Genomic DNA, 27,782 nt, shown 5'->3' on the forward strand with positions numbered 1-27,782 from the left:
CATGACACTTGAATTCCCCAAGTTTTCTTTTTTGCTTATATTATCCTAGACTGAGCACTGGAGAAGGTGGCAATTCAGAAATGCCAATGGATGTAGAAAAAAAGTACCAGCAAATTTTCTCTTTGGATCCCTCCCCCCTACACCCAAAATAAAAAAGGGTAGGGAAGGGCAGCCTGCCAAGATGGGACATCTTTGGACAGTCACCACCCTAATCCAGTCAAACAGTACAGCAAACTGGGATCCCCATCCCATCCTCACCAGTGAAAAGATGGTGAGGAATCTAGGCTTCTACTTTGCCAGGGTGTGTCAAGGGTACCCTAAACATTGCCAGCTCCCCTAGCGGTATCAGAAAAGGTTTTATCAGGAATCGGAACTTTCATTACAGCTGAGATAAAGAGGTAAGGAGGCTGTTGGCCCTGGCAGTGTCAGTGGAGTCCATGTGGGGAGTCTTAGTGAGGTACCATTCCCCCTGGATGGCAGGATGATGTAATGGAAGCCTAGTGGGAGCCTGGATGCCATTCCCCCTGGGAGCCAGGATGATGTAATGGAAGCCTAGTGGGAGCCTGGATGCCATTCCCCCTGGGAGCCAGAATGATGTACTGGAAGCCTAGTGGGAGCCTGAACTTTGACCCTAGCTCAGTGGTAAGGAGGTCCTTCTTTGAGGCCTAATGAGGAGCTGGAACTTAAGCCTGAGTAAACGTTTTTTACTTTTCTCTTGATGTGTTAGTTAATTATGGCCATAATTATGCTTCATATCTCCACAAAAATCTGAGTCAGAAGATGCTTGCAAAGTCGCTTCAGTCGTGTCCGACTCTGCACAACCCCAGAGACGGCAGCCCACCAGACTCTGCCATCCCTGGGATTCTCCAGGCAAGAACACTGGAGTGGGTTGCCATTTCCTTCTCCAATGCATGAAAGTGAAAAGTGAAAGGGAAGTCGCTCATTCATCAGTTAATCTGTAGGTTGTCATGGGATCGGTATGACTGGAAATGTTGCTTTCAGATATCTATCTATCTGGCTGAGTTGGGCTCCTTGCTTCTTTCTGGGCTCTGCTTCCACCTGCAAATATTCATTCCGGGCTCCAGGCTGAAGAGGAGGCAGCAGGAATGCCTGGAGGCTCTCCTCCAGGAGAGGGTAGAGGTGCTGGAAAGCGAGCCTAATTATATCTGCTGTGTCAAGTGCTTTCAAGTAAGTGCGTGCCTCTTGTCTGCTGATAGCCAAAGCAAGTCACATGGATGGCCCCAAAGTCAGGGGAAGTATTCTCCACTGATGAAAACGGAGGCAAGAGGAAGAGACAAAGTATTTTTAATAGAAGAGGCGAGGAGAAGAGACCGTGTTTTTGAACAAACGTGGAATCTGTTGCACTTGGCAATTCAGAATCATTGTGTTAATTACTCATTGTGCTGTACTGTAAGGTCATCATTTTCACCATCACTGATGCGTGCAGCCTCATTTGATGCTGATTAAATGATCCCTCCTCCTACTGCCTTCTGTATCTGTTATTTCTTATTGCTGCCACTGTATCTATAGGTGTATTACCTGCTTCCTTTCACACAGGGCTATTTGAATGAGTACCTGATGGTGACACTCAGTTTCATAAGGGGACTTTTTCTTGTTGCTTCAATATTTTCCTATTATTTTGCATTTTTATAATATTTGCTAGTCTGATGTTGGAACAAATGAACCATTACTATACTTGTATTTTTTATCTAAAATTCTCTTCCTAAAAAAGTAGAAAATTCAATTCTCAGGGAAATGAGTTATATTTTCTTAAAAATTATCTCCATCTATCTACATTATATCTGTGTTTTCCAAGGGATGCACTCAGCAATTAAGAGATAAGGTAGTGAATTGAGAAGTTTAAAAAATTTATTAACCATATGTACATGTTGATTGCTTATTCAAATTATGAAGTGTCTCAAAATTCTGAAAAGAACTTACCTATACTTTGTGAAATTGGGGGTATTACATTTAATTGAAACAAATATATATCTTTCAAGGAATATAAATATTTCCAAGAAGAATTGATTTCTTTCCAGTAAGTCTGTCTTTTTATAGCAGAGACCCAGACTTCAGTCATGCGTCTACTATTTGCCCTCTCAACTGTGCATCTGTGCTGCCGTTGGTTACAATTCATTTCATGTAAAGTAGATTATTTTGGTGCTGTATACTCTGGTTTCATCCTAAGCAATAATATCCACAAAATTGTCACCTTGAAGTGAAGTGAGTGAAGTGAAAGTCACTCAGTCGTGTCCGACTCTTTGTGACCCCATGGACTGTATAGTACATGGGATTCTCCAGGCCAGGATACAGGAGTGGGTAGCCATTCCTTCTCCAGGGGATCGTCCCAACCCAGGGACTGAACCCAGGTCTCCCACCTTGCAGGCGGATTCTTAACCGTCTGAGCCACAAGGGAAGCCCCCCTTGAAGTGCGAGGTATGTTTTCTTCTAGTGCACATGAAAATAAGCACATATTTATTAAAATCAAAATGTCACTTCTGTACCATCTTAAATAGTTTACAATCATCATTACTTGGTATAACATGCCTGGGAAAACACTGTTTTAAGGGCAGCTCGCCAAACTAGAACTACAGAAACCTGGTTAAGCAACGTTTATGTTTCGAAAAGAGTCATTCACTTTGACTTTCCAACTATTTTTCAGGTTTGTGGAAGGGATGCTGAACATTTGTTACAATGCCATCGATCGTCATATTGAAAATGGTAAAGGAGATAAGATTGCTATCATTTATGACAGTCCTGTTACAAACACTAAAGCCACTATTACCTATAAAGAAGTCCTGGAACAGGTAATATTATTAACTTTCTATACATGTTCTTTGGAAATCATACAGAAATTAATTTAAATAGCATACATTCTCATTGCATAGCCTTAATTCTCTTAATTCATTGACATGTTATTGTACTTTTAGTGCACACTGTAAATAGATGTGTGTTTACTCACTTAAATTGTTTTTATTCTTTATATTTTACAGTACTAAAAGATACTCATTTTATTATTTTTAAACATTTTTATTGCATTATAGTTGCTTTACAATGTTGTGTTAGCTTCTACTGCATACAAAATGAATCAGCCATATATATAGAAATATCCCCTCCCTTTTGGATTTCCCTCCCATTTAGCTCACCAGGCTACACTGTATGTTCCCATCAGTTGTTTATTTTATGTATAGTATCAATCATGTAGCATTTCCCAGGTCGCTCAGTGGTAAATGCCTTAGACATGGGTTCGATCCCTAGGTGAGGAGAAGGAAATGGCAACCCACTCCAGTATTCTTGCCTGGGAAATCCCATGGACAGAGGAGCCTGGCTGGCTGTAGTCCATGGAGTTGCAAAAGAGTTGGTTGGACATGACTTAGCAACTCAATGACAGCAAACATCAAAAGGCTGTATGTATCAGTTCCAAACTCCCTGTTCTTCTCACCCCACCCCTTTCCCTCTTGATATCCATATGTTTGTTCTCTACGTGTATGTCTCTGTTTCTGCTTTGCAAATGAGATTATCTATACCATTTTTCTAGATTCTACATATATGCATTAACATACGATATTTTTTCTCTTTCTGACTTCCCTCACTGTGTATGACACTGTCTAGATCCATGGAATTGGACAGAAATCCCAGAGATAAACCCACGCACATGTGGTCACTTAATCTATGACAAAGAGGGCAAGAATATACAATGGAAAAAAGACAGCCTCTTCAATAAAAGGCTGGGAAAACTGGAAAACTATATGTAAAAGAATGAAAATAGAACACTCCCTAACATCATACACAGAAATAAACTGGAAATGGGACCTTATTTTAAAGGAAGAGGTCAACGAATCTCTGATAGTGTGCTTTTCCTGTCTCTGGCCTTCATTTTCCGTCCATGCTGGCATCACCTGGCCGCTCTCTCCAACTCTTGTGCTGTTGCAGCGGTCCCCTCGCCTTCTGACTCACACACTGCCACCAAGATGACACTAAGATTTTCTTCCTAAGAAACGACTTATTACTCTACCCCCATGTACAAACCTCTTCTTTAAAAACTACTGTTATTTAGAGAGCAGAATCTGGATTCCTGTGATGTATAAGACACTTTGGAATCTGATCCCAGCCTCCCTCCAAGCTTCATTCCCCAATGCTCTTGGCCATGAATACAACTCTTTTTCACCCTAGATGTCCTTACACGCCCTCAGGCACTCCTGGCCCTTTAAAGGTCTTTGTACATGCTCATTCATTTCCCTTATTTGCTCTTTTTTAGTTTTTTTTTCCCCCCATCTGGGTGGTTCTCAGGTGAATCATGATATTGGCAGATAAGTTATGAGATTCTTTTCTTCCAATATTAGGGTAGAAATGAGATGTCCTAAGTAATTATAAAAGTATTTGGGTTGCTTCCATGTCCTGGATATTATAAACGGTGCTGCAGTGAACATTGGGGTACACGTGTCTTTTTCAATTCTGGTTTCCTCAGTGTATATGCCCAGCAGTGGGATTGCTGGATCATAAGGCAGTTCTATTTCCAGTTTTTTAAGGAATCGCCACACTGTTCTCCATAGTGGCTGTACTAGTTTGCATTCCCATGGGAGAGGGAGAGGGTGGGATGATTTGGGAGAATGGCATTGACACATGTATAATATCATATATGAAATGAGTCGCCAGTCCAGATTCGATGCACGATACTGGATGCTTGGGGCTGGTGCAGTGGGACGACTCAGAGGGATGGTATGGGGAGGGAGGAGGGAGGAGGGTTCAGGATGGGGAGCACGTGTATACCTGTGGTGGATTCATTTTGATATATGGCAAAACCAATACAATATTGTAAAGTTAAAAAATAAAATAAAAAAAAAAGTATTTGGGTATTGTGGACTGAAGGAGACTTATTCTTGCTCTGGGGGAGGGCTTTTATTTGTTAGTGATTTGAAGGGCGGTAGACTAGAGGGCAAGGTTTCCCGGCCTTGACACTGTTGATGTTTTAGGTCAGGTAGTTCTGTTGTGGGGAGCTGTCATGGACACTGTAGGGTTCTTAGCGGCATTTCTGCTCTCATTCATTACTTGCACCCCTTTCCCAGTCGTGATGACCAAAAATGTCTGCAGGTATTGCTGAAATCTCCCATGTAAATGCCTTTACTTTTATATGGAGGGTTTTTGAATCACATTCTTTTATTTTGCTTTTTTTTTTTTTAAACTCATGTAGAATTTCCATGCAAGTTTTAGAGTATTTGGTCAACTCCCCCTGGCTCTCTGAAATAATATCCTTTGGCACCATCTTTGTTTCTGTTTAGCCTTCTAAGGGATTTCAAACAAAGCAACTGAGAGAAAACTGTTACTGCCCCAGTCCCGAGTTGCTGCAAGCAATAAAGGGAGGAAACAAGGAGGCTTTGCAGCCTGGCTACAGCAACAAATTCTACCTCCAGCTCACTGGAACATAAGAGGAGTTTATGAAAAGTGAAGACCCCAAGGGAGAAGGGGTAGCAGTGAAGAGTTAAGGAGAAGCCACAAATTGCCTAAGAAGTAGAGCTGCTGACTTGACTTCTAGACTGCCAGAGAAAGCGCACTGGTTGGCTAACTAGGTTACACGCCTCCAGTCCCGGGCAGCTGGGAGGAACTGTCTTGTCTTTTCATTTCATAGCAGGAATAGGGCCTTGCCTCTTTCTGGGACTCATACTAGGGAAATTCCAGTCTAACAAGAGAGTTCAAATACTGGGCAGCTGACTACAGAAAAAAAGAAAATAATGCTGCAAATACAGTGTTGGATACTGTTCGTGAGTCTGTAACGTGGGAACTGTGTATTTTCAGAATGAAGTATCTAGAGACAGAGTTTACAGTGGTATGAGGAGGAAAGGCAGTCTGTTATCAAACAATTTTGGTTTTCATCTGAGGCTGTGTTTTATTTTAAAAGATAACATAAATCTGATAACCTGTTATATTCTGTGTTTTATTTTATGTTTGTGTTTTCAGCTTTTAGATAAGGTTTATAGCCTGTGTTCAAAACCTTAATCCTATGATTTGGGTATATGGTCATAGTCTCATTCATAATTAAGACAGGTTGATATTAAGATGGGCTTCTTAGGTGGCTCAGTGGTAAAGAATCCACCTATAATGCATGAGACATGGGTTCAATCCCTGGGTCAGGAAGATCCCCTGGGGAAGGTAGTGTCAACCCACTCCAGTCTTCTTGCCTGGAGAATCCCATGTACAGAGGAGCCTGGTGGGCTCCGAAAAGAGTCAGACACGACTTAGTGACTAAACAGTAACAACAACAATATTAAGATCCTGGTTAATCTTAATTGCTAACCTGATGAGGAAACTTACTTATGTATTTAACATATATGATCTATATCAGTATGTTGAATTTGATACATGACCAAACATCAGAGTCAGAGAACACACTTTGGAAACATACACTAGGAAGTGTTAAATACATTGTTCTTACTCTCATTTTCTGCTGTTTTGTTTTTAATTAGTAAGTGTATCTGATAAGTACACACACACAGTTTGCTTAGAGGCCATTCTGTTAACTCCTCTTGGTTTTCTCATATGGAGTCTGGACTCTTAGACCCTTTTGAGGTTTGTACTGGTTCATTGGTTTCAGATTGGCCTGACATCAAAGTACTTAAAAGGCCTGTTTCTCTCATCTGCTGACAGCTTCTGATTCCCCAGGGTTTTCTTCTCTAAAGTACTAAAGGAAGGACTGTTAGGAAAGAGGGGGGCATTGTGCTGTATTTTGATTACCTGCTCCTGGTTCCCTGTGGCTTTTACTTTATTAAGTAGAGAAGACAGACAAAGAAAGGTTTAATGGGTAAGGCCATTGAGAACAAACAAAAAGAAGAGCCTTTGTACTTTACTTGTTTTTATCTCTGCTGCTTCATTTCTTGGGAGTTTCTGTCTAGGTAAAACTAAAGTCCATACTTGTTAATTAGTGAACCAGAACATTTTAGGGTAAAGTGTTTCAGTGACATGAAGGATCTGAAGATTTTACAGAATGATTCAGAAGTAGAGCTTTTCTCAAACTGTCATCTCTTGGGGGGAGCTGATAATGAAAACGCTTGTTTAAGATATTTGTTAGAGATGGTTTGGTTCAAGATCCCTTGTTCATTCAACACATACTTAGTTTGCATGCCACACCTTCCTTGGAATAAGGAATAAAGGTAAATGAACTTATTTTCTATATTTAAAGAGCTAAAAAAAATCATGGAAACATAAGACTGGTTGTGTAGGGTAGTATAGTATTTTGTCAGAGAAGGCAATGGCACCCCACTCCAGTACTCTTGCCTGGAAAATCCCATGGACTGAAGAGCCTGGTGGGCTGCAGTCCATGGGGTCGCTAAGAGTCGGACACGACTGAGCGACTTCACTTTCACTTTTCACTTTCATGCATTGGAGAAGGAAATGGCAACCCACTCCAGTGTTCTTGCCTGGAGAATCCCAAGGATGGCGGAGCCTGGTGGGCTGCTGTCTATGGGGTCGCACAGAGTCGGACACGACTGAAGCGACTTAGCAGCATAGTATTTTGTGGTAAGGCACCCAACTCAGCCAGAGGCAAATAGGGTTTAGGAAAGCTTTTGCAAGAGTCAGTGTCTTATATGAGTCCTGGGACTTCCTCCCCAACACCCCCTTGCACTACACTACACACCCCAGCAAGCACCCACTGCCCCCCACCTACTGCAGTCAACTCCCCAGGCTTGCTGCACACCCACCTTTGAGCCTTTCTACTTGCCTGCCTTCTGCTTCAGATGGTGTTTCTTCCAGATATCTTATGATTCATGGTACCTGAATATTACTCTCTCAGTGAGACTTTCCTTGGCCATGTTAAATACAGAGGTTCCCATGCACCCCACTTCATGAGTCCTTTTACTGCTTTCCTTTTTTCCTTTTAAAATTTACCTATTTATTACTGAGTACCACTCTTGATATTTTATTTTATAAATAAAATAGGATGTCAGTTCCATGGAGGAAGGCATTTTTGTTTTGCTCACAGAATAGTGCCTGGCACATGGTAAACATTTTTTGACTGGTGAAGCAATGAAAGCTGAGCGCCAAAGAATTGATGGTTTTGAACTGTGGTGTTGGAGAAGACTCTTGAGAGTCCCTTGGACTGCAAGGAGATCCATCCAGTCCATTCTAAAGGAGATAAGTCCTGGGTGTTCTTTGGAAGGACTGATGCTAAAGCTGAAACTCCAATACTTTGGCCACCTCATGCGAAGAGTTGACTCATTGGAAAAAACATTGGAGGGATTGGGGGCAGGAGGAGAAGGGGACGACAGAGGATGAGATGGCTGGATGGCATCACCAACTCGATGGACAAGAGTTTGGGTGAACTCCGGGTGTTGGTGATGAACAGGGAGGCCTGGCGTGCTGCAATTCATGGAATCGCACAGAGTCGGACATGACTGAGTGACTGAACTGAACTGAAGCAATGAATGAATGAATGAATGGGCTTCCCAGCTGGGCACTAGTGATTAAGAACCTTCCTGCAATGCAGCAGACATAAAAGATGCAGGTTCGATCCCGGAGTCAGGAAGACCTCCTGGAGGAGGGCATGGCAACCCACCCTAGTACTCTTACCTAGAGAATCCCAGGGACAGAGGAGCCTGGCAGGCTCCAGTCTATAGGATCGTCACTTCAGGACATGACTGAAGTGACTTAGCATGAACGTGCAAAAAAAATTAATGAATGAGCTACCATTTGGAATTTCTAAGTGACTGTAGCTTCCTTTATTGTGGGGATTTTTTATCTTTGAATTGTTCAGTTCAGTTCAGTCGCTCAGTCGTGTCCGACTCTTTGCAGCCCCATGAATTGCAGCACGCCAGGCCTCCCTGTCCATCACCAACTTCCGGAGTTCACCCAAACTCTTGTCCATCGAGTTGGTGATGCCATCCAGCCATCTCATCCTCTGTCGTCCCCTTTTCCTCCTGCCCCCAATCCCTCCCAGCATCAGAGTCTTTTCCAATGAGTCAACTCTTTGCATGAGGTGGCCAAAGTATTGGAGTTTCAGCTTTAGCATCAGTCCTTCCAAAGAACACCCAGGACTGATCTCCTTTAGAATGGACTGGTTTCCAGGTTCGATGCACGATACTGGATGCTTGGGGCTGGTGCACTGGGACGACCCAGAGGGATGGTATGGGGAGGGAGGAGGGAGGAGGGTTCAGGATGGGGAACACATGTATACCTGTGGCAGATTAATTTTGATATATGGCAAAACCAATACAATACTGTAAAGTTAAATAAAATAAAATTAAAAAAAAAAAGATAGAATGGACTGGTTGGATCTCCTTGCAGTCCAAGGGACTCTCAAGAGTCTTCTCCAACACCGCACTTCAAAAGCATCAATTCTTCGGCTCTCAGCTTTCTTCACAGTCCAACTCTCACATCCATACATGACCACTGGAAAAACCATAGCCTTGACTAGATGGACCTTTGTTGGCAAAGTAATGTCTCTGCTTTTGAATATGCTATCTAGGTTGGTCATAACGTTCCTTCCAAGGAGTAAGCGTCTTTTAATTTCATGGCTGCAGTCACCATCTGCAGTGACTTTGGAGCCCCCAAAATAAAGTCAGCCACTGTTTCCCCATCTATTTGCCACGAAGTGATGGGACCAGATGCCATGATCTTAGTTTTCTGAATGTTGAGCTTTAAGCCAACTTTTTCACTCTCCTCTTTCACTTTCATCAAGTGGCTTTTTAGTTCCTCTTCACTTTCTGCCATAAGGGTGGTGTCATCTGCATATCTGAGGTGATTGATATTTCTCCCGGCAATCTTGATTCCAGCTTGTGCTTCCTCTAGCCCAGCGTTTCTCCTTCTCTTTGTTTTTTTCAAATTACTAGTTATAGCAAAGCTCATTGAAATAAAAGTGTGTGTGAGTTTATGTTGCATGTGTATGTGTATATTATATGTAGTTATTCTTTTTAGAAATTCCTACTATGAGTTTATCTTCTCTGCATCTAATTACATTTTAAATTTACTTCTACATGTGTTAAGTTTGTGTTTTTTTGGTATTCATACAGTTGTAAATTTTTATGTGTGTATTCACTAAACAAAAATATGACCCCCTAAAGGGCATTTGAGAAATTTTCATAAATATATGTATGCAGGGAAAATGAAGCCCAGTGTGTACTACATTTTCCTGATTTAATTCAAACTGAAAGTGTCTATTATCTTTACTAAAGGTAGCTTTTGAAATATAATTACGGCAGGAGCTGTAGTTATAAAGGCTGAATAATTTAGAGGAGAAAATTACTCTGAAATCAAGGGCTATATCCCATGAGAAGGCCTCCTTCCAACCTCTGCCCCCTTTAGGAAGCTCTCTTCAAAATGTGAATTTTGTCTTCTCAGAAACATGTCAGGGTAAGATCATCTCATATTTCTTTGCTTGCCACATCATCAGTATTTCCAGAAGCAAACCCCTAAATCACCAAAACCAGAACACGCAGAAGTCCAGCCCTGCCAGAGGTTGCCTTATTGAGGAGAAGATATACAGCAGTGGGTATACTTAGTTTTCTTTTCTTAAACTTCCTAAATAAACAATAAATACTTCAGTTGTGTTACAGTCTGCACCACTAAAAATTATATCTCTGTAAGACAGCTTATGTTTTCCATGGTTGGTAAATTGTGAACGAGGCTATTATGAGATTGAATTTAAAGCAGTTCATGTATTTTTCTAGCATGCAGGTTTTTAAACTTCTATTGAAATGTGATATACATTTAGAATAGTGTACAGGTCATAAGTATAAACTTGTTAGATTTTTCACAAACAGAACACACTCATGTCACCAGATCAGAAAACAGAGTATTCCCAGCTCCCAGAAGCACTTATTATGCTTCCTTTTAGTCATTTCTCTCTCAACACGCATGTGATTGTTATCCAGACGTCTAAACACCATCTATGATGAGGTTGCCTTGCTTTCTCCAACTTTGTGGAAACGGAATAAATCAATATACTTTTTTTTTTTCCAACTTTTTGTTTATGAGACTCTTTCATTTAATTGTAAGAGGCTGTAGTTGGGTCACTTGATTAATGACTAGTTTGGGGCTGTTACAAATAATGCTGATATGAATATATTTGTGAGCAAAATTTGGTGACAATATGTGTGCATTAATTGGAGGGACAAGCTTAGGAGTAAGATGGCAGATTATGGAGCAGGCACATGCTTGGCTTGCATGCTGCTGCTGCTAAGTCGCTTCAGTTGTGTCCGACTCTGTGCGATCCCATAGACGGCAGCCCACCAGGCTTGCCCGTCCCTGGGATTCTCCAGGCAAGAACACTGGAGTGGGTTGCCATTTCCTTCTCCAATGCATGAAAGTGAAGAGTGAAAGTGAAGTCGCTCAGTCCTGTCTGACTCTTAGTGACCCCGTGGACTGCAGCCTACCAGGCTCCTCCGTCCATGGGATTTTCCAGGCAAGAGCACTGGAGTGGGGTGCCGTTGCCTTCTCCGCTTGGCTTGCATAGATAAGGTCAAACAATTTGCAGAGTGGTTGTACCAACTTAACATTTTGAGTGTTGGTGGTAGGAGAATGCTAGTTGCCAAAACTTGATGTTGCCCATGCCAAGTCTTTTTAGTCTGGGCCTTTCGAGTAGCTGTGCACTGATACTGCCTTCTGGCAATAAATACATTTTAAGTGTTTATGATTTATTTGGCTGTGTCGGGTCTTAGTTGTGGTCTGCGTGAACTTCATTGCATCACGCGGGATCTTTGTTATGCTGCCCACACTCAGTGGTTGCAGCACGTGGGCTCAGCAGTTGTGGTGCACGGGCCTAGTTGCTCCACGGCATGTGGGATCTTAGTTCCCCCACTGGGGTTTGAACCCGCGTCCCCTGCATTGCAAGGCGGATTCTTAACACTGGACCCCTGGGGAAGTCTGGATTTAATTTCATCATCCCTAATGGCTAATGCAGTTAACTCCTTGTCCTGTGCTTTGGGGCCATTTATTGTTCTACTTTTCTGAAGAGCCCAGGCAGGTCTTTTGTGCATTTACTTTTCTTTTGGATGGTTTCCACGTCAGGAAGTTTTGGTGAGAGATTTTCTCACAATTGAAGAGAATAGCTTATCAATATCTGAAAACCTTAAAAGATGAAGGTCCTTTAGTAAAAATGATGATTAAATAGTTTTAGAAATCTAAAGATGAGGACATTGTCGCCTGTTTTAAAAATAATTAATGTGAAAGTCTATGCTTTACTAATCTTGACTAACCTTTTTTTTTTTTTTTGAAGAAAGTTTGGAAGCAAATTCCTTACAGTAGAAGCAGGAAGCATGAGCCCCAGTGTTAAGGCTGTAAATGATCTACTGAAGATGATGCTGTGTTAGTACTTTCATGGATGTTAAAAGGCTCTACTTACATTGATTTTTGAGTGGTCTGGCTTCATCTAATTTTCCCAGAAACCTTGTTATTTTTGTGAGCTAATTTGTGCAGTGCAAAGTTGTATAATGTGGTTTAGCAGAAACACTTATATTTCATTTGAAATTGAAGATGTTTACATATGAACTACTGATTTAAGTTTTTATCTAAATTATAGCTGGAACTTTATTTGAGTAACTTTTCAGCTTAATGAAATTTAAGTTAGATTCTGAGAATACTCCACAGAAAGAAAATAGGTATTAGATCAATCTAATAGATAATATAGAAGGGAATAAATTAAATCAGAAAACAACATTTTGGTATTTCCTGGCTTCTTTTTTCCCTATTGTTAGAGCCATGCATTCAACACTAGAAATGTCTAAAGATAATTTTTACATCAACACAGAATAGCAACAATATGGGCAACCCTTTTGAATTGTCTCAGCCAGGTTTTTAAAGAAATTATATTTCTCTAATTTTCTGAAATCAATTTTCTGTCTGCAGTATAAACTCACTTCTTTTCCACTCCCCCTATGCCAGAAATCCTCACCATGCTTCGAAGTCCAGACCACTTTACTTGTACCTTTCTCTAAGCACTGGTTTCTTTTTGCTTTTTATTTTACTTAGCAGTGTACCTACACTATTGGTATACCTACGTATTTATTAATGTACCTCGTGACCATAGTAAAAGCTTATTGAGAATAAGGGTTATATTTTACTTATCAATTTATTTTATTTATACAATGCTTTATCATTTACATTATATATATATTATATATAAGTATATATATAATATATATATTCCAATATATATATCATTGGAAGGACTGATGATGAAGCTGAAACTCCAATACTTTGGCCACTTGATGCAAAGAACTGACTCACTGGAAAAGACCCTGATGCTGGGAAAGATTGAAGGCTGGAGGAGAAGGGGATGACAGACGATGAGATGCTTGGATGGCATCACTGACTCGATGGACATGAGTTTGAGCAAGCTCCAGAAGTTGGTGATAGACAGAGAAGCTTGGAGTGCTACAGTCCATGGGGTCGCAAAGAGTTGGACATGACTGAGTGACTGAACTGAATTGATTCAATGTTTAATATAGGCCTCATAGCATAAGCTCAAATTACATACTGAATGAATTCATGAATAGAATATTCAGTAACTTTCATTAAAAAGTAAAGAAAAATTAACTATTGTCTAAGAGAAATAATCATTTCCAAAAATATCACTTGTCTCTTCCACATTGTAATTTTTTTATATACTGGGAAATTTAAATTTTTTAATAGGGCAAAAATCTTCTTTATTTTAATGTTTTGCTTGACTAAAAGTTTCTATCTGCATCTCAAAGCTCTGCTTAAAACATTTACCTAATTTGGTCATTTTGGAAATGTAGAAGTCTGGTCTCTAGTAGTTTTTATTCCTGCATTTGCTTAATGAATTTATTTTTATCATTCGTTGGTAGGTTCTTGTTAGATGATTTGTCTTGTCTACAAGGTGGTTAAACTCTGACCTCTTTGAAAGTTAACTCGGTAAGATCAATGGATGATCTGCTTTCCATTTATTTTCTTGGACTGGAATGATGATGGAGCCAAGTTTATTTATTTGTTCAAAATATACTTTTAGATACCTAATATGTATTTGGCGCTTCTGTGGACACCATGCATTACAGTAGTGAATGATACAGTCTTTGCCTACAGGAAAATTGCATTCTAATTGGGGAGATAGGTTATGAATAAAAAAGATAATACAAGTGAAAAGGTAACATGACATAAGGGAAGAAAAGCATAAGGCTAGAGTGACCTGGCCTCTCTTTTATATAGATTTGTCTGAGAAAACTGCTCATCACTGAAGAGATAACCCAGTGACATGGACTCAGATAAAGGCTGGAAGAAACCATGTCAACATTTGGAGGAAATGATATCGGGCAAAAGGCTTCCCAGGTGGCAGTAGTGGTAAAGAACCTGCCTGCCAGTGCGGGAGATGCAGGAGACACGGATTTGATCCCTGAGTCGGCAAGATCCCCTGGAGGAGGGCATGGCAGCCCACTCCAGTATTCTTGCCTGGAGAATCTCATGGACAGAGGAGCCTGGTGGGCTGCAGTCCATGGGGTCGCTAAGAGTCAGACACGACTGAGCGACTTCACTTCACTTGTCACTTTCATGCATTGGAGAAGGAAATGGCAACCCACTCCAGTGTTCTTGCCTGGAGAATCCCAGGGGCGGGGGAGCCTGGTGGGCTGCCCTCTATGAGGTTGCACAGAGTCGGACACGACTGAAGGGACTTAGCAGCAGCAGCAGCAGAGTAACTTAGCACATGCACAACAAATCCCAGATTTTGGTATATAAATATTGTAACCTGTTAATGTTATAATAGACATTTTGTTTGAACAGTAAATAATTCTTCAGGGAGACAAATAATAGCTGAAAACCAAGTCCCATAGGTGGCATACGAGAGATGGAGAATGAAGACGTCTTCCGGGAAATGCATATTCAACCAGATATTGAATGCTTATTGTATGAGGCAGAGGGCTCAGAAAAAATGAATGCTTCCTACTCTCAAGGAACTCCTAGTTTGCCTGGTGAGAAGAACACAAAAGCAACTGTGTGTAATGTAACATTTATAGCACAGAGGAAGAAGGGACTAATCTGGCTCCAGTAGTTGAGAGAAGGCTTTGCTGTGAAAGTGAAGCATTAGTTGGATCATAAAAGAAAGAAATACGTGCCACCTGTCTTGGCTGTTGTAAATAGTGCTACAGTGAACATTGGGGTATATGTGTCTTTTTGAATTTTGATTTTCTCAGGGTGTAGGCCCAGTAGTGGGATTGCTGGATCATATGGTAGTTTTATTTTTAGATTTTTAAGGAGCCTTCATCCTGTTCTCCATAGTGGCTGTATCGATGTACATTCCCTGCAATGGTGCAAGAAGGTTCTCTTTTCTCCACATCCTCTCCAACATGGAAAAATACCATATATTAATGCATATATATAAAATCTAGAAAAATGGTTCTGATGAACCTGTTTTCAGGGCAGGAATGGAGATACAGATGGAGAGGAATCTGTGCCCCATACACAGATGGCCTCCCTACAGGTGTCCCTGGTCTGCAGCAGATTTGTGCCAGAGTTGGACCTGACATGGTTAATGATGGCGTGCACTGTGAAGGCAAGAATGGCTGTGTTTGCTGACCTAGGGGAGGCCAACAAGATGAATTACATGGGATCCCAAGTAGAAAGATGGCTGAAGAACACGAGAGAGACAGTTACTAAAGTCAAGAAGGTACTGAGTAGAAAGAGAAACTGTGCTCCTCCACGTGGAAGTGCGAGGAACTGGTAACAGTTATTCTTCTGTTGACCACCGCCTGCACTCGCTGTACTGTCAGCGACTTTAGGACAGCTGAGCGTGTCATCAGCTTTCAGCTTCTGACCTTTAATAATAAATGTTTGAAGCTACGGAATTATTTGACTTGATAGAATTTTCAAAGCAAGTTGAGGATAAAGCTAATTAATATAATGGAAGACGTTGATTGGCTTAAGTGATGCAAATAGAGATATGAGGATAGAATCATATTTCAAGTGTGTGAAATATTTTGTTAGGCTTTTTGAAATCAGTAAAGATCTACACATGGGAAATGATGCTATTAACTTTAGTTTAATTCATTTGACAGTTTTATACTCATAGTTTTGACATTTGTACTAGTTAAGTAAAATAAATGTTAATAAATCAATGCATGTTGCATTCAGTAGAGTTATTGTGAAGACTGGAGATCGTGGGGGAATTGATTGTTCATTTTTTCATGCTATACTTGATTGAAGATAATTTTGTTTTCATTATAAAGCTGAATTATGTTAACTTTAGGTGATGGATAGGGAGGCCTGGCGTGCTACGATTCATGGGGTTGCAAAGAGTCGGACACAACTGAGCAACTGATCTGATCTGATCTGATATCATATATAGTTTTTATGGGAAATTTTATCTATTTATGGGTATTTATGATATATTCTTGGCATTTGTGATGATCTACATTGCTTTATTAGCTACTCTGCATGCGTGCTTGCTCAGTTGCATCTGACTCTTTGTGACCCCCTGAATTGTAGCCCACCTAGCTCCTCTGTCCGTAGAATTTTCCAGGTAAGAATACTGGAGTGGGTTGCCATTTCCTTCTTCAGGGGAACTTCCTGACTCAGGGATTAAACCTGTGCCCTTGTGTCTCCTGCATTGGCAGGCAGATTCTTTAACACTGAGCCACTGGGAAGCCCTTATTACCTACTAGTGTGTGCATTATCTTTGTGAATTTTTCATTTTTTAAAAATAATGTGTGCCTCTTTTTGGTGAGTGATATTAATGCTATTGGGAACAGATCCAACTATTGCAATGATCTTGTGTCCTTGTACAACTCCTGGGATATTTAGCAACTTCTCTGTGAGCCATTTGTATATATTCATTGACTTCTAGATTGTATTGACCAATGAAATCATAAAGGTTAACAGGAACACAGGCAAATTCTGGAAAGTATGATTGGTGTACCCGGAGTAGTTGTCATGTTTATGTACTGTCTATAAAAATGCTGAGGGTGTTTGTTTAATTAAAGCTTTGATTAAATAATCAGTGTAGAATCGATCTAAATGATGCAAGGTTCCTGTTGACATCTCTTGCCATCTCTTGCTGCTTTTATATTTGTCTTTCTTTATGAGAAAAAAGATCAATGAAGCAATTTTTTTCCTCTTAAAAATGGAGACATATGAATACTTCATAAAGGAAAAGCATTCTTACATACTTTTTGTATTGACACAAATTGTTTTTTAATGTGCAATTAAAACTAGGTTTTAATGTCTTTTCTTTATAGCTCAATAGATACATAAAGCCATCTATGATTTATAAGCCAGGATAAAAACAAATCTACAAGTTCAACCAAGCTCAGATTGACAAAATTAATTTCATATAGTGAGTAATGTTGAGGTAGACCTGAACATCTAACTGCAAGGTGCTTATGGTTTGAGTGCTGCGGCCCTGGGTCCTTTGAGTTTTGGCAACCCGTTCTCTGTGATGCCTCAATTCTTCTGTCACGTGTGTGTGTGTGTGTGTTAGTTGCTTAGTCGTGTCTGACTCTTTGCAACCCCACAGACTGCAGCCCACCAGGCCCCCCTGTCCATGGGACTCTCCAGGCAAGAACACTGGAGTGGGCTGCCATTTCCTTCTCCAAAAGGAACTATAGAAAGAAAGAAAGTGAAGTCGCATAGTAGTGCTTAAACTTTCATAAAGCCTTTTATTTTACAGTTTTGTTATAAAAAATCATTACATCACCTGGCTTTTATTTAATATGCATGAATTATAAAAAAAATTACAAATAAATACAGTGAAACTGCATGAGTGCTCATAAATCCAGAATATGCTTTACATGATTAATTTTTTAAAAATTGTCATCAAAATCAAAACACCAGGTTTAAAAATTCTCATAGAGAATTCATGGATGACCATGAGAATGTCTCCACAGACCCCAGGTTGAGAAACACAACAGTAAACAATTTATTAGACTGATAAAAAGGAATATAGTTTTAATTCACTTAGTGCTACTTAAAATATTTTCCATTGGTCTTTTAACATGGTGTTTATAGCAGTCACACTGTAATTTCTTTGTAAATATTGATTTCATTTTACATTTTGCTTGTTTACTACTATATACACAAATATGTAAGGCAGTGATTTTTTATCATGGTCTTTATGTTCATTGAAGAATATAGCCATATCCAGATGACTTACATGAGTTTATATTTAATTGAATGTTCTTTATTAATAGAGCATAGTAGATTCTGTACCTTTTAAACATATAATACATTTGGAAAAATGTGTACATTAACTACATTATACTGTAGTTTTTCTAGAATATCTTTGTAAAGCTATGAGAGTGCAAAATTATGAAGAATGACTTCTCCAATAGTTGAATTCTGTTTCATTGTAGTCCAGGTGGGTTATATTGTAAAAAAATGTAATAAAACTTGCTTTAGGACTTGGAATATTTCCCTTAGAAACGCTCTAGAAAGCATACAGAAAGTAATCAACTTTGACTTGAGCTATGGTTTAAAAATTCATTTGAGAAGTCTTTAATTGGAATCTGTATAATATTTCTCCATGTGTCTCTGAATGGTGCTTGGGTTCCAGGCTGGCTACCAAACTGTTTAACACATAATTTAGCTGGACATAATTTAGTGCATAATTTAGTACATTAGCAGTGACAAATAATACAGTCAATATGCTTGCAATACTTGTAATTCAGGGATTAAGGGAGGAAAATAAAATGAATGAGAATTTATTGGAAATATTGGTGCTAGAGAAAAAACACGTGCAATTAGAGAAGAGTGTAGAGATAGAGAACAATGAGTTAGTTCTGAGAAGTCTTTCTGGGCAGTTGAAAGAGTTACAGAGGTGGATGTTACTGTGAAGAAGACAAATGGAGGTGGTCTGTAAGAAGGATGTTTGCCTAAGGTGGGATAAACTGAGAGGGTAAACAGTGGCAGGAAAGGGGACATGGTATGATGTCCCAGGGACAAAAGGAGGATGTTGTGAGGATCAGCTGGAAATGGATCCAGGAGGGGACCCTGGAGTTTGGCTTTTTGGTAGATGAAAGGTGGGGAAAGGGTCAAGATCACATGTAAATTGGGGTTTATAACTTTCATAGTGTCTGTTTTAAACCTCTGGTAGATAATGCAGCAAAACCACGTTTACACACAGTCTGCATTTTAGACAGAGTATCATTTTTTTCTTGTTGTTGGACAAAGAATATGACTTTATTTAAAAAGCTGGCTGACCGAGAAGATGGCAGACAAATGTCTCAAAGTTTTAATATCATAGTTTTAAATGGTTCTGTGTGTAGTCACCACCTAAGGGTTCTTCTGTTTTTCTTTCTCAGCTATCCTGCTTAGACTCTTTAACAACGCAGCCCTCTCGCTAATGTCCTCACCTGTCTAACCTGTTGTTGTTCCATCTCACCTCCATGATGGAACTGCAGACCTTGATCAGCCTAGTTTTTTGCCATCTCCATTTCTGTATCTTAATGTGTTGAATGCATGCTGTGTGTGCTAAGTCACTTCAGTCGTGTCTGACTCTGTGCAACCCCATGGACTGTAGCCCGCCAGGCTCCTCTGTCCATGGGATTCTCCAGGCAGAATACTGGAGTGGGTAGCCATTCCCTTCTGCAGAGAATCTTCCTGACCCAGAGATTGAACCCACATCTCTTATGTCTCCTGCATTGGCAGGCAGGTTCTTTCCCACTGGCGCCACCTGGGAAGCCCACCTCGCTTGAAAAATTGAAGAAAAATGTCCTAACTGCAAATAGGGGTTTACTACAAATCCATCATCCCCAGTATCCATTGGGATTTCAGTCCTGTATCTTTTTTCCTTTAGCATTTCTTTGATAAGTTTTGTCTTCTGCCCTCCAAAGCCTATTTTAAACCTTTGACTGTCCCATTTCTATGCCTCAAGCTTAACAGGGAACTTTGATTCAAGCCTGGCAACTGATTTTTGTGGATGAAAGCATTTGCCAACCAGTTCTTGGAACCCAAACCTGAACCCGTTCTTTCTTTCCTACCATTACTTCTTGCATCCTTCAACCATCATTTCCTATATGGTCTACACAAAGTATTTCTCAAATCATGTCATTTATTTTTATCACCACTGTCACAGCCCTAGATCTTGCAAAAATAATTGCATTGTAAGGATAAGGAAAGTGCCTACTTCTACAGAGATCTTAACCTGAATATAAATCTAACTTAACAAAGCTTAGCAAGGTTCTAAAAGATACATGGTACTGAATCTCTATATCTTTCCAAGTCATCTCACAACATTCTTCACCCTGAATTCTTGCTTGTCTATTCTGAACTGCTTTACTTTCTCAGACAAATGCCTAATCAAAATAGCAAATTTCCTGAGGATTAGGAATTTTGGCAGAAACTATCAAGTGAGTAAAAGCAGGAAGAAGTCATTATTACTCAACCATTAATGCCCTGAGTGAAAAGATGTTAAAATGGTAAAAAGTGGAAGCAATCCTTAATTATTCTTTTCTATATAGTTTCTTTCCTTTTAATTATACATACAGTAGTCATGTCATGAGTAAATGATAGGCGTCAATTACATTTTCTATTCTTTTAGACCTTGGACTTCTCCTTTATGGAGGATTATTTTCTCTGTCAACAATGGCCTGACTGAAATAGGAGTACTATTTTAAAATGAACAAGATGTCCTTTTTAAGATGTGATAAATTTTGATGATCTGCTTGTAAATCACAGCATATCAACATTAAAGAAATGGAGAACATATTCCTTATCAAGTCTCTGAGCAACATGCATAGAAAAGGGTAGGATTGAACTAATTTTCTGTGAAATACAGTCTGAAAATCACATTAGTCTTGAAAGTACACAGATTATTGAAATTGTGGTTATTTTGAGCCTGAACTAAATAGATTAAACAATTCTCCATTTCATTCTGCTTGCAAATACACAGCCTTAAAATGACCAAATAATGATTGAAACCCACTTGTGAAGAAAGTTGGGAATGAGAAAAATGATTACTCTCAGGAATGATATTAATTCCTTCATTTGGGGAAAACTATTTGGGAAGAAATGTGTTAGTATATATTTTCTAGTTCATTATCAGATAACTGTTTTGAACATAAGATACTACTTTATATTCTTTTCTAAAACTCAATAGAATTCCATTTTAAAATATGAACACATATTATTTGTTTTAGATAGTAATAATACATTTTACTCTTGAATATAAATGGTATAGTTTTATCTTTTGAGGAAAGGTTGATTTCTCTTCTTTTAATTAACATCACATCACCTCTACCTTCTTTCTATTGAAAAGCATAGCTCACAATTGAATGGACTTAATATAGCATCATATTTAACAGAAAATTATCTCAATGTCATATCCAATAAGTAGTCACTGTCTTAAAAAGTTACATTTGTAGAAACTTCTTATGTTAGATGAAAATATTTGCATTCCTGAAAGGTTCCTTTCAAATAATTTTAGTATTATGTCACATCTTAAGCAGTTTTGATATAATTTATTCTTTTCACAGATACTTATTTACCTGGATGCATGGTTGGTGCATGACCAAAAGAAGAAACAATTCATTAGAGATACATTTTTACCTTCTTGGTGGCTCTCTATGTATGTACAAGTAAAGAAAAAGCAAAACCATGTCTGTATGATGTGTGGGTACAGAATATGTGATTAATTTATATGTTTAAAAGTAACATATAGGTACTTTAGGTACTTAACTCTTTCTATGGGAAATTAAGTATAGTCTGAAGAGCAGGTCATTCATATCCAACTTTAGTAAACTGTCTCCTCAGATATTATAATTAATTTTTTTTTTGGTAAAGAGATGCTTTTTAAATAATACTTGTATGTATTCATTTGGTTGTGCGTGGTCTTTGTTGGTGCGTGGGCTTTTCTCTAGCTGAGACTTCTCCTGAGCTGTGGTCCACAGGCTTCCCTTGCAGTGGCTTCCCTTGCAGAGCACAGGCTCGGGGCACGCCAGCTTCAGTGGTTGCGGCCCCCGGGCTCTAGAGCACAGAATCAGTAGTTGGGGTGCACGGGCTTAGTTGCTCTGCAGCATGTTGGATCTTCCCAGATCAGGGTCGAACCCATGTCTCCTGTATTGGCAGGCAGATTCACCACTGAGCCACCAGGGAAGCCCCTATAATTTATTTTTAAGCTACTTCCATTTTCTGATATTGATTCAAGCAGAGTTTGCAGAGTAACATCATTGCTATTTAGAAATATGCTTTCTCTTGTCTTCTCTTTCATATAATTTTCTTTGACATGGCCCTAAGGTTGCCTCTGATTGTTATCTTTTTACTATAATTTGGACAACAATGCTCTCATTGTCTTACAAACAGTGATTTTCCTTAGATGGACACACTGGTGGTTTGCGAAGCAAGTGCTGTTTACTCTGTGGAACATAATCTTTGATCAGTTTTGACTAATGTTCATATTTGTGTTGAGGGAATATTTTTTAATGAAACATTCACAAATGCTTTCATATTAATAAATCCCGTTTTTTATGAGCTAATATTTTATTTTTCATGAGTGTATTTATTAAAAGTCTTGAAACCTATTTCCCCATTCATTTTCAAATTTATAAAAAATATTAATTATATTTATTTTATAATTTACAAGTAACGGTGGAAAATTTTGCTGGAGTAACATGTAGTCCCAAAAAGTACTAAAAAAGGTATTTTCTCTATTGATCATATAAAACGTGTGTCTTCCTAGCGACTCAAGCGTGATTAGTATAGCATCTAAACAGAAGAGTAGCTGCCTGGAGGGAGGGTAACAAGGCCAAATGTGCACCATCTAGTGGTGACACAGACACAGTGCAGCTTAATTTGACGAGAGTCTTCCAGGGCCGTGGTTAAGAACTCAGATGCCTGCAGAAGCCCGGCAGGTAGTATGTATGGGAGAAATGGATGGGAGAAAAATCAGTTATCCATCAGTTATCACATCTCTGTGGGCTTTTGTGGTGACCCAATGGTAAAGAATCCGCTTGCCACTGCAGGATACATGGGTACAATTCCTAGGTTGGGGAAGATCCCCTGGAGAAGGAAATGACAACCCACTCCAGTATTCTTGCCTGGGAAATCCCATGGACGGAGGAGCCTGGCAGACTACAGTGCCCAGGGTTTGCAAAGCGTCAGACATGCCTTAGTGACTAAGTAACAACAAAACTCACATCTCTTTAATTATGGAACTGTGGTGTAAGCACATGACAAAATAAACAGGTTGCAGAAGAATATATTCTAAACTGAGAAGGAAAGAACAATGCAAGCTCTGTTATGAATAGCCCTAGGGAATGGCAAGTTCATGGCAAACCCAGCAGCTGATCTTTGGGTTCAGTTGATTGTTGTCATTCAAGAACACAAAGCCACTGTGACTAGACCTTCCAGTTTTTTAAGAGAACCTAGAAATCTGAATTTGCATATGAAATCTTCTGATTTTAATATGTTGGCTCTTTGTCTTTTTTAGGTGTGACATGACCTCACCTTAAATACATCTTGGGGCTACATTTAGCCATTGTGAGATCTTTTCTTCTTTTTTTTTTAAAGAGCTGAATTTAGTGATTTTCATTTCTTTAAGAGGACAGACAAATTTTAGACATCTTCCAGCAACATTGTGAAGTGCGACTGGATTTTAAAGTTACTGAATCACTGCTGGATTGGGTTTTGGTTGAAAATTCTTTTTATTCAACACTATTTAAGATGCCAAGACTATAGCTGTGAATAGGACAAACTCTTCTCGTTGGTCTCTCCCAGTGCTCCACCTTAAATGGAACACCCAGTAATGCAACCCCAGAGCGTGGCTACTTTCTGCAGGGTTTACAGTGAGATGTTTGGATATAACTTTTGGTGTTATGTTGGTTCTTAAACTCCATTAGGAATTTAAGTTCATGGTTGATGTTACTTTGATTTATTTTTCTTATAACTTCCTACTGGGCAACTTGGGGTTCTTAAAAAAATAGCACAAAATTAGAGTTTGCAATACAGGGCAGGATGAAACACTGAGATAGTTGTTGTTACTTTCTGTATTTCCCCAGAGCCCTTGACCTTGACCACATCTTTTGCCATCTGCACAGAGGAAGTGAATAGAGAGAAAAAGGAAGAATGATCAGGATTCTGAATCCTTTGAACTTGTTCAAAAAGTAGGAGAGGCAGAGTGAAATGAAAGGAACCACTAATAGCGGTGTGGCCTAATTCCTTCTCCCAGGCCTCCTCTGTTCACTCTTTTAAACGTCACATTTAAAGGCAAGCATAGTCCTTCCATTTGCCTAGCGGATCCCTTCCACCCCTTAAGTGCTCTGACCTGATACGTGACTACTTTCTCATTTGATCTTTCTGTTCCACAGTCACATCACATATGATCCCATTTACACCACCGTACTGGTGTCCTGTCTGCCTGAAATAGTATACTCACAGATAGCCACTTATTCTTGACCTCCTGCGTGTCGTTGCTCAAGGGTTGCTTTCTTAGGTCTGTCCTGATGGTCCCGTTGAGAATTATATCCCCTGTATCCCAGTCCCCTCTGGTTTGCTCTACTCCCCCCATCAAATGGCACTCAGTACCTTTTAACGTAATACATGATTATTATGTTCATTTCATACTCTCTGTTAAAACAAGCATGAGTACTCTGGGGGTAGAGATCTTTGTCTTGTTTGTTTACTGATGTGTCAGAAAACAATGTGTGTGATGTATGGAAACTCAATATATATTTTTTAGATGAAAGAATGTTGAAGTTCTTGTTCACTTAAATCTGTGCATACTTCCTGCAGTCTGCTGCAGTGGAAAGGTTTCTTGCAACAAACTATGTCATGTGTAGGCTTATGATCTATTTTATCTTTGAACTTGGACTTGCGTGTGTGCTCCGTCGTGTCCAACTCTTTGCGACCTCATGAACTTTAGCCTGCCAGCCACCTCTGTCCATGGAATTTTCCAGGCAAGAATACAGGAGTGGGTTGCCATTTTCTTCTCCAGGGGATCTTCCCTACCCGGGGATCAAACCTGTGTCTCTTTGTGTCTCCTGCATTGGCTGATGGGCTCTTTACCGGCTGAGCCACCAGGAAAAACCCATTTTTGTCTTTATTACTAGAAATACATGTTAAGATGAAAAATATTTGTTTGATTCCTAAATGCATGTTAGAAGTAAAAAAAAAAGTTTGAATGTATGCTCTTAATATAGAGGGCAGTCACTTTATATAGATAATTAGTATTAAAAACAGCAAAGAAAAAATACTTGGTTTTAGGGCAACAGAAAGAACCAAGAATATGAGGTCAAAAGGCCTGTAATGGATCCTGGTTACACCTAAGGTTAGCTATTTATTATTTCTGAGTGTCAGTTGCCTTTTCTTTAAAATAGGAATGATAATAATAATAGAATCTGTCTTATTTACTTTATAAATGTTTGATGATATGTTTTCCCTGTTAATCCATGCTTGTTTCCTTCAACAATTAGCCCAACATATATCTGAATTTGAGACTCGTTTATTTATCTGTTCACTTGACAGATCACCCTTTAACATACAGGCTCCACAGGGAAGAGCCTGTGTCTTTGTTTTTTTTGGTGTTGTTTTCCCAACCTTAAACACAATGGCATATGATAGTTTTTCAGTAAAAATATTGTTGAGTGAATAATTAAGCAAATTTAAGCCATGAAATTCACGTGGCATAATAATAGTAAATCGGCTTGTAGTCAAGTGAAGTAAAGTGAAAGTCGCTCAGTCGGGTCCGACTCTCTGACCCCATTGACTGTACAGTCCATGGAATTCTCCAGGCCAGAATACTGGGGTGGGTAGCCATTGCCTTCTCCAGGGGATCGTCCCAACCCAGGGATCGAACCCAGGTACCCTGCATTGCAGGCAGATTCTTTACCAGCTGAGCCACAAGGGAAGCCCAAGAATACTGGAGTGGGTGGGATCTTCCTGACCCAGGAATCAAACCGGAGTCTCCTGCATGGTAGGCAGATTCTTTACCAACTGAACTATCAGGAAAGCCCTGTAGTCTATTACAATAGTCCAAATGTCTGTTATTGTCACCATCTAAACACTTATCATCATCATCAGTATGTATTACTCAGGCTTCTATAACCCACTGCCAGTGGGCTGAGTGTCTTCTGGGGTTACTCCTATACCTTACAAGTTTAGTGAATTCATACAGAGAACACTTTGCTGATCTGGTGATGCTGTTACAGGTCTCTAAGCTGGCTGGTGTTTTGGTCAAGCATGGTGTCAAGAAGGGTGACACCGTGGTTATCTACATGCCCATGATCCCACAGGCGATGTACGCCATGCTGGCGTGTGCCAGGATAGGAGCCATCCACAGTCTCATATTTGGGGGATTTGCATCCAAAGAACTAAGCACTCGCATTGATCATGCAAAGGTAAGTGCTTTGTTTGGAGAAATCAAGCAATAACCACATATAGTACAGCTGTGTTCATCTGCAAGTGAACCATGCAAGAGTGATTGTGTTTACTAGATCCTCTTATCAAATGAGATGAAGTTGACTTTTTACTTGGCATACACTATTAACCAAAATTTTATTTTTGAGTAGGTCCTATGTGAAAGATATCACTCTAAATACTGTGAAGAGTATGACATATAAGGTGCAAGTCTTTCAAATTAACTTGCCATTTACATTTGGATGTATAAGAACTTTAAGAAAGATAATAACTAATATACTCATTCAGCATATATTTATTAAGCTTCCACTCTATGTCTGGTACTCTCCGTGGAACTGGTTAAAAAATGATACTTATCACATGGATGGGGCACATGACTAGTTTTATAACCTGTATATTTCCACGAATGGTGGTATATAGCATAGTGGTTAAGAGGGAGTGTCAGGGACGGGTGAAGTTATACATTTAGATGGGGTACTGACATCACAAACTTGAAAGGCTGTTGTGAAATATCATTGAGATATTGAATTTAAAACACTTAACATAGTGTCTGGGATATAGTACCCATTAAAAAAAGATTAGCTGTTATTATTCTATGAATTTAGAGCAGGGATTAGCAAACTTTTTTCTGTAAGTTACCGGGTAGTAAGTATTTTAGGCATTGTGGGTCACATGTGAGCTTCTGTTGAAACTACGGAGCTGTGTTGTAGCACTTAAGCACTACAGAAGCGAAGGGCATGCAGCATCCCAACAGCACTTTACAGAATGTAATTTGGGCAGGATTGGGCTCTGAATCATAGTTTTCAGACCCCTGATTTAGAGACAGGGATGATATCTCTTGGTTGGGGTGGCTGAAGAAGGCTTCCTGAAAGAGGTGAGATTTGAGTTATATAATATCTTGGTTATGATTCAGCTAGTTGAAAAGAATGATGTAGTCGGATCCAAAAGGTGAGAAAAAGAATTAGAGGCTAGCACTAGAGGCAGGAAAGGGTAAAACCCTTTTGAAGGACAGCAAATAGATCAATGTGATGAAGAGGAAGAGAAGGTGAGCTTGCAAAGGCAGTTTTTGTCTGAGTTGCATCCTGTAGATGCCGACCAGTCAAGTTTTTGAGCAGGTGACCCTCATGTTTTGAGCAATGTTAAGAGGAGGCAAGTCTGGCAATATGGTGTGAATGGGAGAAAGGCGGGAATGAGAACCTTCGGTCGCTGGTCTCTTTGTGAATCAGTGGCCAGTGAGCGATGTGCAAGAGAGGAATAGCAGTGGGAAGGTTAAAGAAGGACTGTCATTATGGGAGTAGGAGATGATTGATCCAGAGAGTTTTGCAAGCCCAGGATGAGACATTCTTAACAAAAAGGGAACTAGTATATACTGAGGGTCCCCTGAGTGCTAGGCAGGGAGTGAGGTTTTACATATGTGACTTCATCTGGTAATAAATAGATTAGTTATTAGAACTAGGAAGCTGGTTTGCACACAAATTGGCTGGTTCTTTTTTTTCCCT

The 27,782-nt window shown here is 39.6% G+C and overlaps 1 protein-coding gene across 4 annotated transcripts in view; it reads left to right on the top strand.

The window, feature by feature from the left end:
• Positions 1-27,782, top strand: part of ACSS3 (acyl-CoA synthetase short chain family member 3) — a 190,080-nt gene that overhangs the window by 27,925 nt on the left and 134,373 nt on the right. For 3 of the 4 annotated variants that reach the window (NM_001102137.2, XM_010804755.4, XM_024991869.2), the window contains 2 exon segments: positions 2,663-2,807; positions 26,076-26,264. In NM_001102137.2, coding sequence (NP_001095607.1) covers positions 2,663-2,807; positions 26,076-26,264 — 334 coding nt within the window. 4 annotated transcript variants of the gene reach the window in all.

This window comes from Bos taurus, chromosome 5, assembly GCF_002263795.3.
Source record: "Bos taurus isolate L1 Dominette 01449 registration number 42190680 breed Hereford chromosome 5, ARS-UCD2.0, whole genome shotgun sequence".
Classification (NCBI taxonomy): Eukaryota; Metazoa; Chordata; class Mammalia; order Artiodactyla; family Bovidae; genus Bos; species Bos taurus.